The 13,331-nt window shown below is 36.0% G+C and overlaps 1 protein-coding gene across 4 annotated transcripts in view; it reads left to right on the forward strand.

Annotated features, from left to right (window-relative positions):
- ATG5 (autophagy related 5) overlaps nucleotides 1–13,331 on the forward strand; it is a 137,905-nt gene that overhangs the window by 72,477 nt on the left and 52,097 nt on the right. For 3 of the 4 annotated variants that reach the window (XM_023205929.2, XM_023205931.2, XM_023205930.3), the window contains one exon: nucleotides 787–881. In XM_023205929.2, coding sequence (XP_023061697.1) covers nucleotides 787–881 — 95 coding nt within the window. The remainder of the gene's footprint in view (nucleotides 1–786; nucleotides 882–13,331) is intronic. The other variant, XM_026454412.2, reaches the window with a different exon arrangement.

Consider the following 13,331-nt stretch of genomic DNA (forward strand, 5'->3'; position numbering starts at 1 on the left):
TATATATATATATCTTTGGTATTTAATGTTTACTGTGTTCAGTATTTTGACTTTATTTTTATTTTTTTGAGACAGAATTTCTCTCTTGTTGCGCAGTCTGGAGTGCAGTGGCATGATCTCGGCTCACCGCAACCTCAGCCTCCCAGGTTCAAGCAATTCTCTTGCCTCAGCCTCCCGAGTAGCTGGGAATATAGGCATGCACCACCATGCCTGGCTAATTTTGTATTTTTAGTGGAGACAGGGTTTCTCCATGTTGGTCAGGCTGGTCGCGAACTCCTGATCTCAGGTGATCTGCCCGCCTCGGCCTCCCAAAGTACTAAGATTACAGACATGAGCCACCGCACTCAGTGACTTTATTTCTTTACACAACTTCTAGTTAACATTTAGGCTACTTGAAGCTGTACCTTTGTAGCTCAGCAATCAGAAGTAGTACCAGGAGAGTCAAGACATCTATCTTCTACCTGGTGTGATTTTTGCCTTGATAACACAAGTAGTCGTGTGTTTATATGTTTATGGTTTTTCTTATGAGAAAAAAATGGCTGTGTGAATATCTAGGGAGAGGATGCAATAATGTAGAAAAAAATTAATTTTATATTTGCTTTATGTTTAGTTATAGAAAGATAAGTTTAATAAAAATAAGAAAAAATATGTAAGTGATGTCCTTTCAGCAACTTCTAGAGGGATATTTAAAACTTTCATCTCTTCATGTGAGGTATTCCATTATAATGTTGTTCATTTTTTCCATTATTATGTTGTTCATAATAACAAATAATTATATCATTACAGACAGATTTGACCAGTTTTGGGCCATCAATCGGAAACTCATGGAATATCCTGCCGAAGAAAATGGATTTCGTTATATCCCCTTTAGAATATATCAGGTAGGAAATAACATTTTAAAAAACATCTGTTTATGAAAGCCTCAGACATCTTACTTGAAACACTCTAGTCCAGAACTCTTTGTCTGCATAGTAACTAAACCGTATTTATTAGGGGTTTTCCAAACTGTGTCTTTCAGTGGCAATCAAGTCAGATACTGCACTGAAATATTTGACTCATATGCAGTTGGTGCTCGTTATTTGTAGATTTCATATTGGCAGATTCACATACTTGCTAAAATTTATGTGTAACCCCAAAGTCAGTACTTGGAGCACTTTTATGGTCATTCAGAGTGGTGAACAATTGATTCACCTGATGCTCATTTCCCAGCTGAGGTTGATCAAAGCGAGGTGCTGCCTTCTTGTCTCAGCTGTCATAAACAAGCCTTCTTTTCACAGTGTATGTAGTGCCATGCTTTTACATTTTTGTGCTTTTTGTTAGTGATTTTGCTGTTTAAAACAGACTCCAAATGTAGCACTGAAGTGCTCTTTTTAAACAGAAGCACACATAGAACAAGGTTATGTATTGATCAGTTGATGAACATCTTGTGACCAAGGGCTCACGGAAACGTATTCCCCCAGGAGCGATGATTTCAATGTTTGTGGTACCCTTATAAAACAGAACTACTGCAAATCACAAGAATTTACTGTCTGTCTGTTTTGGATGATGAATCTTCAGTCTTGTACCACAAAGTAGGCAATAGGCTCTGAAGTCTTTCTCACAGCATATTTGCATAAGGTAAAGAAACTCCACGTTTCTGTACTTTAAAAGTGCTGGCATAAATATTGGCATTTAGTAAATATTAAATTTTTTAATCAATGGCATTCCAGGAAGTAAGTTTCATACTATCATGAGAAAAGCATTTAAGAACAAGAATTAGAAGCATAATGTCACAGACATAGACTCTAATCTGGTAGGACTTCCATTCAAATTCAGAGGTTTTTCATAACTTTCTTTGTAGCCGTTTTCGGTATCCCACAATCTTTACTAATAATTACTTCTATAGTTATTTTAAAATCTTTTATAGAGCCATCACATAACTATGGGTTCAAAGAGGAAAACAGATTGTCTGATTGCAAATAAACATCTCAATATACTGGAAGAATGAAGAATATTTATTTAGTGTTGCAGGTATAATTTTCAAGTAGTCCATATTTTTCATGAAGGCGGGGTTATTGTTAGGTTCATGCTTTGTGTCCAACGTCTAGAAAAGTGCTTGGCATTTGAATTTCTAATTTATTGAATCATTTATAATTTGTCAATTTTATTTTAATTATTTATATTCTTTGTATTTTACCACGAGCTCCACAGTAACATGCCATAAGGCATTCCCACAGCCTAGCAAAATATCTTAATTGTACAATTTAGTTGAATAAAATATATCACAGACTCTGAAGACATTTCTCAAAGAGTCCCGAAACTTTTGAGATTTATACCTCTCAGCACTTATTTAGGTCAAGTTCTGGCACATATATTTATACAAGAGATTCTTTACTGTAACCTCTTTAAACTCCTGTAGGGAAAGTGTATTATACTTAATTTAGGAATTATTATTGTCAGAATATAGTGCAGGTGTACAGAGGAAAGTTTTTCCATTTTGAATTTATTCTGTTTTAGGGGAAAATTGTCAGATAAATCCATACCTAGTGTTGTGTTATTATAATACGGATAAGTTTCAGAGAGAGAGGGAGAGAGAAAGAGTGTGTGTGTGTGTGAGAGAGAGACAGAGAAAGAGAGAATGGTTTTTATAAAGTGCTATAATTAGATAGAAGGTAGGAAGGTAGAGAATTCTCAAAATTTGCTTGACGAAACCTGGCTGCCAGATGGGGACTCTCTTAGGGCAGAACCTCCTGCTTGATCTTTAATGTGTCAAGGCACTTGGGCAGTTTTTCCTTAAACAGAAAGTGACAAAGAGCCTAAGGACAATATAGGTTCTCATTTGACCTACATAACTTTCCTTTATCCCAGTTCCATTTTGGTTTTTATTTGACTTTAATTAAAGTTTTAGAAATGAGATATGAAATGAATACAAAAATTAAGGGGTCCTAGTTTTTGCTAATTTGCCATTTCCTGGCTTTTCGTATTTCCCTATTTGGTATTCAGTCTTCAACCATGGCCTTGACCGAAGGAGGATGGAACTCTACTTTTTGTTTGCCTAATTGTGTCATCTAAAGGCAACATCAGATTTCTGTTGCTGACTTCTTTATGTCTGATTAGTTTGTATGGTTGTGATAGTCTGTTTGTTACATGTAGCTTTTATTTGTGCAGCATTTTGATCAATTTCCACCTTTCAGTTCTTTAACATACTAGATACAAATCTCTATAATATTTGAGCTCTTAAGTTACTAAGTAAATGTAAGGAAAATCTGAAAATCCAGATTTATTAATAAATAAAGGGCTGATTTTTACTGAAATATTTATTTTACTTTTCAGAATCCTAATAGAATTTCTGTATAACCAGAGAAGAGAGAGGCAGAGTACTGAGCATGCTTGAGTGAGGCCCGTTTTATCTTGTTGAAGCCTCAAAAGCATCTTAGGATATAGGAATCATTAACTGATTTTACATATGAGAAAACTGAGGCTCAGGAATTTTAAGTCACTTGCCTCAGTGAATAAATGAAAAATGGAAGAACTAGAATCCAGACCCAGGCCTGATTTATGTGCAGAGTATGACTTGTTTATAATAATTAAGTTTATAGAATTTTCAGAACATAATTATCACAAAAAGTGAAGTCTGCCCGGACCAAATAAGTTGATAGGAGCCTAGAATACCTGTGACTGGTGGTATTCTTTGAAGATTGACTTTTGTAAAGATTGTCATCAAACTGTATGTTTTCATCTGTAATTCATTTATCATGAGCTCAAAATGACTATAGTCAGGTGACAGAATTTTAGTGGTAAAAGTTAAATTGGTCCAAAAGCCGTCTAGAAATGTTGCAGACCAAAATGTGTCATTTCTGTCATTTACATAACAGTTTAGTTTGGTGTGTGAGTTTCAGGTTTGTGTTCCTGAAGTCCAGGTGCGTCATATTAGCCAGTATTCTAGAGATGACATTAACGGCAGAAGATGTTACAGAATGTAACCAAAATGTTATTTAGCACTTGTAAACAGGTGGTGATTAATGAAGGCATTTGTGAAAAATATTTGTTAAATGACTGTGAAGTCCTTAGGCATTGGTATTTGAGATGTAAAATGAAAATTGGGCACATCATATCTGTTTTTCAAGAAGCAATAGATTGATAAATGTTATCCTGCCGTTATACTTTGGGTACGAAAAGTGTGTCTCATTGATTCATTCAGCAAGTTTATTTACACACATATTTGCCTGCCATGCCCTATGCTATGCACAAGGGATACAACTGATGATCGATATTATGTATCACCCCTTAGAAAGGTTATAGTCTAAAGGTGGAAAGAAACAAATCAACTAAGACTACAAATATAACATTGGAACTGTGATTGCTGTGAAGAAGAGACATACAGTGCAATAAAAGCCTAATGCCCCAGGAAGAATTTGTTCTAGTTTGGGAGGAGAGAAGGCTGCCTTGAGGAAATGTTGCATCCCCAGAGATTTGACAGATAGGAAAGATGAACTTAAGGTAGGCAAAGAGTCATGAGAAGAGCTTTGTAGGCAAAGGGACGTTGTAAGTATGAGGACAACCTGTTTGTCTTGAGCACAGAGTTGGGATAAGGCTGCAAAGGTAAAAGACCATATTAACGAGTTTTCTCTGTATCCTATAAAGAATGGGAGATCCTAAGAGATTTTGAATTATCTGAATATCCATTCATATTTATTCAACAAAGATCATTCAGTCTCCTACTTTGTTCTACATGTTATTCTTAAGGTTATAAATAAATTTAGAGAATCTTCATAGAAACAACCTAGCAATGTTATTTTTAGTTTTAAAAAAACGAGAAGCTGATAAACAATCTTGTTTTCCTATAAAGTTAAAATGAGACCAGCCTGGATACAACACAGTGAGACCCTAACTCTAGAAAAAAAATTTTTTTTTTTTGAGACGGAGTCTGGCTCTGTTGCCCAGGCTGGAGTGCAGTGGCCGGATCTCAGCTCACTGCAAGCTCCGCCTCCCGGGTTCACGCCATTCTCCTGCCTCAGCCTCCCGAGTAGCTGGGACTACAGGCGCCTGCCACGTCGCCTGACTAGTTTTTTGTATTTTTTTTAGTAGAGACGGGGGTTTCAACGTGTTAGCCAGGATGGTCTCGATCTCCTGACCTCGTGATCCACCCATCTCGGCCTTCCAAAGTGCTGGGATTACAGGCTTGAGCCACCGCGCCTGGCCGAAAAAAATTTTTTTTAATGAGCCGGATGGAATGGTATGCACCTGTAGTCCCAGCCACTTGAGAGGCTGAGGTGGGTGAATCACTTGTGTTTGAGAGGTCAAGGTTGCAGTGAGCCTTGATCATGCCACTGCACTCCAGCCTGGGCAACAGAAAGATACCCTATCTAAAAAAAATAAAAGAGAGAAAGAAAGAAAAAAAGCGTGGTTCCTACTTGTCTTTATTTTTTATATATTTTATTGATTGATTGATTGATTGATTGATTTTGAGATGAAATCTTGCTCTGTCGCCCAGGCTGGAGTGCAATGGTGCAGTCTTGGCTCACTGAAACCTCCACCTCCCAGGTTCAAGCGATTATCCTGCCTTAGCCTCCCGAGTAGCTAGGATTACAAGCGTCCACCACCACACCCGGCTAATTTTTGTATTTTTAGTAGAGATGGGGTTTCACCATGTTGCCCAGCTGGTCGAACTCCTGAGCTCAGGTGAGCCACCTGCCTCACCCTCCCAAAGTGCTGGAATTACAAGCGTGAGCCACTGCGCCCAGCCTATGTTTTTTTTTTTTTTTTTTTAATTTTATTTTTTTCCAGAGAGGGTCTTGCTCTGTCACCCAGGCTTGAGTGCAATGATGTGATCTCAGCTCACTACAGCCTCTGCCTTCCTGGCTCAAGCGATCCACCCACTTCAGCCTTCCAAGTAACTGGGACTACAGGCATGTGCCATGCCCGGCTAGTTTTTGTATTTCCCACTTGTCTTTGGAAGAAGCTGTTCATTAGTTATAGAAAAGTAAAATAAAGTAGAATTTGAACTTCGTTTTGTTTACTTCATAATCCCCAGAATTCTGCTTCCTTTCCCATAGATTATTTCAGTGAAAAGTTGTTCATTTGTATCATTAAAGCGCCATTAATATTTTAATTCTTTTGGGAGGTTTGCTAGCTATTTTGGTTAAGCAAATCTATTTAACTTCTATGTCATGTGCTAAAAATATTTAAGAATCTAGATACTTACCAGTTTAGGGGGAGAAAAAGTACATTTTTGAAAATGGAAACTAGGATGTCAGGGATTAACTTGGTACCTTCTAAACTGAAGAAGGAGCCAAATTTTAGACTCTGTTTTGTTTCCAGAAATGTTGATTTATGGATTTTGAAAAGTGAGGACAATAGAAATAGGTGGCAAATTATGGCCATGTTTGTTAGGATTCCTCCCCTCCAGGGTTTTAGCGATGTTGGTAAGAAATTATATTCTGGTTTTTCAGTTGTTTTCCATTTTAGTAGGTATCTTGCGATAACATCTTACAAAAAAGTCAGGAACCATGAAAGAAGGACTTACCGGTTAGTGAACTGAATATTATTGCTTTTAATTTAGTTTTTCAGTCATTTCAAAAAGATACACAACATAATTTATAATACATTTTGAACTGCAGATATATCTCTAGCATAATAGAATATACATATTCTGTTTCCCAGCTGAATGTAAGTTGCTTAAGGTGTTTTTTGTTGTTGTTGTTGTTATTTATAGTGTTTTTCCTTAATGTTTTGTTTTAGTTCTTAATCATGGTAAAATAAATATAACATAAAATTTATAATCTTAACCATTTCAGTAGTGTTAATTATGTTCACATTGTTGTACATTCATTCTCCAAAACCCTTTTCTTCTTGCAAAACAAACTCTATACCCATTAAACAACTCTCTGTTTCCCCATTCTACTTTATGGATTTGACTTCCATAGGTACCTCATACAAGAGGAATCATACACTGATTGCCTTTTTGTGACAGGCTTATTTCACATAGCATGATGTCCTCATTGTTTATCTATATTGTATTATATGTCAGAATGTCCTTTTTTTGGCTGGGTGTGGTGGCTCGCACATGTAATCTCAGCACTTTGGAAGACTGAGGCAGGTGGTTTGCTTGAGCCCACAAGTTCGAGACCAGCCTGGACAACATGGTGAAACCTTGTCTTCTATAAATATATATGTGTGTGTGTATGTGTGTAATTTCCTCTTTTTAAAGGCTTAATAATATTCCATTGTATATACATACCACATTTTGCTTATCCATTCGTCTGCTGGAGTTGCTTCCACCTTTGGGCTATTGTGAATAATGCTGCCTTGAACAGAGGTATATTAGCATTCTCCAGAGAAACAGAACCATCGTGGTGGTGGTGGTGGTGGTGGTAGCGTGTGTGTTGTCTAGAGAGAGATTTATTTTAATGAATTGGCTTACCTGGTTTTGGCAGCTCTTCCTTGAGTCTACAGCCTACCCCATCACACCCTGGACTCACCAAGCCAGGATGATCGGGTGGGCTGTCAACTCAAGGAAGAGTTGCAGTTGAGTCCAAAGGCAGTCTGTTGGCTGAATTTCTTGCTCAAGGGAGGTAAGTCTCTTTCTGTAAGACCTTCAGCTGAATAGATGAAGCTCACCTACATTGTGGACGGTAATCTGCTTTACTCAGAATCCACCAATTTAAATGTTAACCTCAGCCAAAACACACACACACACACACACACACACACACACACACATGCATCCAGAAGAATATTTGAACAGATATCTGGGTATCGTGGGTTGAGTTGACATGTAAATGTTGAAATGGATGTACACCCTGTTTTCAGTTCTTTGGGGTATTTACCCAGAAGTGGATATTCCTATCATAAGATAATTGTATTTTTATTTTCTTGAGGAACGGCCATACTGTTTTTCCATAGTAGCTGTACCACTTTACATCCCCACCAACAGTGCACAAGGGTTTCAGTTTTTCACATTTTCACCAATATTTATTATTTTCTGTTTTTCATACTAGCTACCCTAATGCATGTGGGGTGTAATCACTAATGAATAGTGCTCAGCATCTTTTCATGTGCTTGTTTATCATCCTTGGAGAAATGTCTATTCAAGTCCTTTGCCCATTTTTGAATTGGGTTTGGGTATTTTTGTTGATGAGTTGTAGGGTTTAATTTGTTCTTTTTTTTTGAGACAGAGTCTCGTTCTGTCACCTGGGTTGGAGTGCAGTGGCATGATCTTGGCTCACTGCAACCTCTGCCTCCCGGGTTTAAGTGATTCTCCTGCCTCAGCCTCCTGAGTAGTTCGGACTACAGGTGTCCACCAATATGCCCGACTAATTTTCGTATTTTTAGTAGAACCAGGGTTTTGCCATGTTGGCCAGGCTGGTCTCAAACTCCTGGCCTCAAGTGATCTGCCTGCTTTGGTCTCCCGAAGTGCTGGGATTACAGGCATGAGCCACCGCACCCAGCCTAATTTATTCTTTTTTAATGGCTGCATTATGTTTAGTCTGTAGATGCACTGTAATGTGTTCAGTGTTCACTGTCAAGTTTTTTTTTCTAGTTTTTATCGTTATAAACAGTACTACAGTAAATGGCATTATATATGTATTTTTTTTAGGTATGGAATAGATACCCAAGAATGAGTTTTTACATCAAAAGGTAGAGATTTAAAAAACAATTGCCAGCTTACTTTTCAAAAATATGTTAGTTTAAATTTTCACCGACAGTATATGAGAGCATGCTTCTCCCCTTACATCTCCACCAGCAATAGGGCACTATAACTCTGATTTTTAGTAATATTGTGGGTATAGAAAGAGATTTTTACTTCAACTAATAATTCTCTCACACTTAGTAAGTTTATAAATCTGTTTATCTTTGTTGACCATTTGGACTTGGTTTTCTATAAATTGCGTTCTATTTTGTTTTGCCTATTTTTTCTTCTTGTTACCTTTTTGTTTTATAAAATAATTTTTATATATATTACGTTTTTACTGTCAAACACGTTGCAAAATATCGTAACTATAATTCATCTTGATTTTTATGGTATCTTTATGTAAAAATAAATCTTTATATATCAAATATACCCTTCTTTTTCTTAGAAGTATGTGGATTTCTTTCTTTGTTAAAAAGGCCCCTTAGCCAGGCATGGTGGCACACACCTGTAGTCCCAGCTATTCAGGATTCTGTGGTGGGAGCATTACTTGAACCTGGGAGGTTGAGGCTGCAGTGAGCCATGATCATGCCACTACACTCCAACTTGGTCAACAGAGCAAGACCCCATCTCAACAAAAAAAGGTTCTTTCCCACAATGTATTGTGTGAGATAGGTGTCTACAAGACAGCTGATCATTTATTATATAAACTAAGGGTTGGCAAACTTTCTTCAAGGGCCAGATAGTAGATATTTTCAGCTTTGTAGACAAGATGGTCTCTGTTGAAACTGTGTGATTCTGTAACATGAAAATATTTATAGACAATTTGCAAATGATAGGCTTGGATTTGTCCCAGTAAAACTTTATTTGCAAAAATAGGCAGAGGCCACAATTTGGCCAGTGGGCCATAGTTTACTGACTCGTGATCTAAGCTGTCCTTTTCCCTCTGGAAGAATATGCCACCCCTGCTTTATAGTAAAGTAGTTTGACTACTGGAATCTAATTCTAGATTCTTTATTCATTCCATCAGTATATGTATTTTCTTATGCCAGTAATATTTTATTTAATTTTAGCATTCTGATATCTGTTGGAGCAATTCATTCCTTCTCCTTTTTTCATACTTTTCATGGTTATTCTCAGTCATTAATTTTCCATGACTTTTAAAAATCACTTATTCAGTTCCCCATAGTGTCCTGTCTGATTAGAGGTGGAAATACATTAAATTTTGATTTAAATTTTGGTATAATTCACTTTCTTATAGTATAAAGTCTTCCCAGACAAGAACATGATATTTCTTTTTATTAAGATTTTGTTTTATGTTCTGCATAGATTTTAAGGTTTTCTTCAAATAGACCATTTTTCTTTTTAATTTATTTCCAGGTGTTGTGTAGATTTTGTTTTTCTTTATTTTGTTTCCATTTCCAGTTATTTATGGCATTGGAAAAACAAAGAAAAATCCTACTGTGTTTTTACGAACTTTTTTTTCCTTTATTGCATTGCTCTTATAGTATTGCATTACCAAGACTGTACTGAATAATGATGGTTCTAGTAGACTTTTCTGTGTTTGTTTTCTGGTATTAATTGATACGGTTTACGTGTTTCATCAGTTAGAATTATCACCTAGTCTTTATCAGATCTAAGTGATTTCCTTCTTGAGTTTTTAATTAGAAATGATACTAAATCATTTGCTAGTTTGATGAAGTTACTGGATCCCTCCCCACCACTTTTTTTTATCCTTTTAAATATGGTACTTCTGTGTTTTCATTCCATAACATTGACCTTCCCTTTTCCTGAAACTCATTATCAGGTTATTAAAAAATACTACCCATTTTACTCATCAAGAGCCTTTATTGTTTCCCCCTATTTCAAAGATACTTATTTAGCATTTGTATTTCATATTCCAGATACTTTCTCAGTATCAAAGGTATCAATATCTGGCAGGGCTCGTGGTAGAAGTCTCTTTGTTCCCTGGTCTTCTATCTATCTGCCTCAGGAATAGAAAGGATTCAGCCTTTCATTCAGCTTTTTCTTTTCATATGGCTGCTAGTTCCTCCCAGGGAAGAAAACATTGCAGAGGTTCTAGCTTTCTCCATGTACGCCCTTCCCCAACCTCAGCAGCTGCTTAGCTCAGGAGAGCTGGTGTGTTAATAGGAGATGGAATTTGGAGGAAAGGGGAAAGAGGGATGGATTAGCTCCCAGAATCCCATCCAAGTATAGTTGTTAATATGTTCTTTTTCATTTAGAGATTTATATTATAGTAATATTTGGGGTAAGCTATCTTTAATACTTAATCACGCCCTAGTTATGGCAGTAGCATGCTAAGTAAGATACATGTTGAGAATCTGTGCTTAAAAGTATGATTTGTTCACTTGAACCTGGGAGGTGGAGGTGGAGGTTGTGGTAAGCCAAGATCACGCCACTGCACTGCAGCCTGGATTACAGAGCAAGACTCCGTGTCACAAAAATAAAAAACAAAAATAAATAAAATTTTTAAAAATATGATTTGTATCTCATATGTAAAGACAAAGTATGGAATAGATGCTTAGTGCTTAAAAGGACTTCACTTCTGATTCAAGTAAAGGCAAAAGTTATAAGAAGATAAATACTGGTATGTTAAAGACAGATCACTCATGCATCTTTTTGTAATGATAGTAATCTAAGGTCAGTATATGAAGTTAATGTCATTTCTTCCCAGAATACTTTAAATATTGGTTAAATACCCAAGGAGAAGTCTTCTTTAGTAAATGTAGACAAGCTAAGGCTCTGTACTGTGCTTATGTCTTTATGCTCCTCACAATGCCTCTGACAAAATAGGGACTGCATAAATATATAAACTATATGAACAAACTAAAGAAATGCTAACCAACTATATAAGGGCTCATAATATGATGTACTGTAATGTTCATACCATACATTCTTTTTGTGGAATTCTGGACAGGATTTTCAGTTAGGCAATAATTGTTATTTTCTACTATTGCTCTAAAGTTGTATAACAGTATTATGGGATGTAGAGTAATTTTTAAAATCTGTATTATAGCACTGTATATCTTGTAAAATACCTTTATACTACCTTGTTTGACTTTTATAACACTTCTGTGGGGTAGACAAGACAAGTATTATTTTTTAAGTTGGAGGTCGATGACCAGACAAAGGACAGCCAGCCAATAAGCAGTAGACCAAGGACTAAAATACAAATCTGCTTCAAAATAGTATATGCTGCATGTGCATATTATAAAGAAATACCTTTTTTGCAAGAAGATGAATATGTTTATTGAGGTTTTAGCAGTTGCATATGAGATATTTCATGGGCATGGGTTGGTTCAGTTAATGAAGATTTCAGTGGAGCATTGTGTGATTTGAATTTTAAAGGATTAAAGAAATAGAGCCCAGCTTTCTTTGCTTTTATTGGATTTAGTTTTGCTTTTATTTAAAATTTTCTTTTTATGTAATGTATTTCATTGTTAACTTTCAAATTATGTTTTAAAATAGTTGTAATCTTAATTATTTAAAAAATTAAATTTGCCTGATTTACTAAAGTAGAACAGTAGGACTATCTCAGGTACAGTGGATGTGGAGTGGAACATAAAGATATGTTAATAATTTGAGAATTCTTCAAAGGCTCAAGAATTAGTTTTCTTAGATTTGTGGGTCAAAAAATTAATATATGTTTATATGTGTGTGTAGATGTACATGCATGTACATGTATGTGCATGCATACATAACATATTAATTGAATTCATGCTTTGTGTAAGCACAATTCTATTCTTGTGATACTCATTAGTGAAATAAGCACTGTGTTTGCTTTCATGGGGAAACAGACTAAGCAAACCAGACATACACAGAGTAAAGCAACTTATACAAAAAATGTCCCCACTGTGTTTAATTTTTCATTCCAAGATTGTAGTTTATTCACTTGAGGGGAATAGGCTTACTACCTGAAGTTCAGGAAAGCACCTTTAGTTACAAATTTCAGTTAACTATTTCACAAAAGATGTAGGAATGGCTAATAAGCACATGAAAAGATACACAATATTGTTACTCATCAGGAAAATGAAAATAACAGTGAGATACTGCTTCACATTCCCTAGATTGGATAAATTAAAAAGGTTGACAGTACTAAAAAGATTAACAAAGTAGTAAAAAGGCTATGGAGCAAATGTAACTCTCATACATTATTAGTAGGAGTGTAAAATGGTAGAAATCACTTTAGACAAGAGTTTACCAGTTTCTTTTAAAATTAAACATATACTTTCTGATCCAACAGTTCCAACAGCTCCACTCAAGAAAAATGAAAATATATGTCCGAGAGAACATTGTACACAAGTTTTCATAGCAGAATTATTCATAATATCCATCATAATAGCTCAGATGTCTGTCAGCAGGTACATGAATAAACAATTGCATTATATTCCTAAAACGGCATACTATTCAGGATTAAAGGGAACGATACATGCAACAATATGGATAAATGTTGCAGAACAATGTTTTACATTGAATAAAAAGAGCCAATACAAAGAGAATATACTCTATGGTTCTGTTTTTAAGAAGTTCGAGAACAGACAAAGCTAATATGTAGTGACAAAAAAATGATTCTTCTGAGGCCCAGGTCTGGGCCAGATCAGGAGGGTGGAGTAGAGGTGGACCCAACCAGTAAGGGACAAGAAGGAGATTTAGGGCATGATGGAAATGTCCAATATCATGTTGAAGGGGTCCTCTTGAA

Source organism: Piliocolobus tephrosceles, chromosome 5, assembly GCF_002776525.5.
Source record: "Piliocolobus tephrosceles isolate RC106 chromosome 5, ASM277652v3, whole genome shotgun sequence".
Lineage (NCBI taxonomy): Eukaryota > Metazoa > Chordata > Mammalia > Primates > Cercopithecidae > Piliocolobus > Piliocolobus tephrosceles.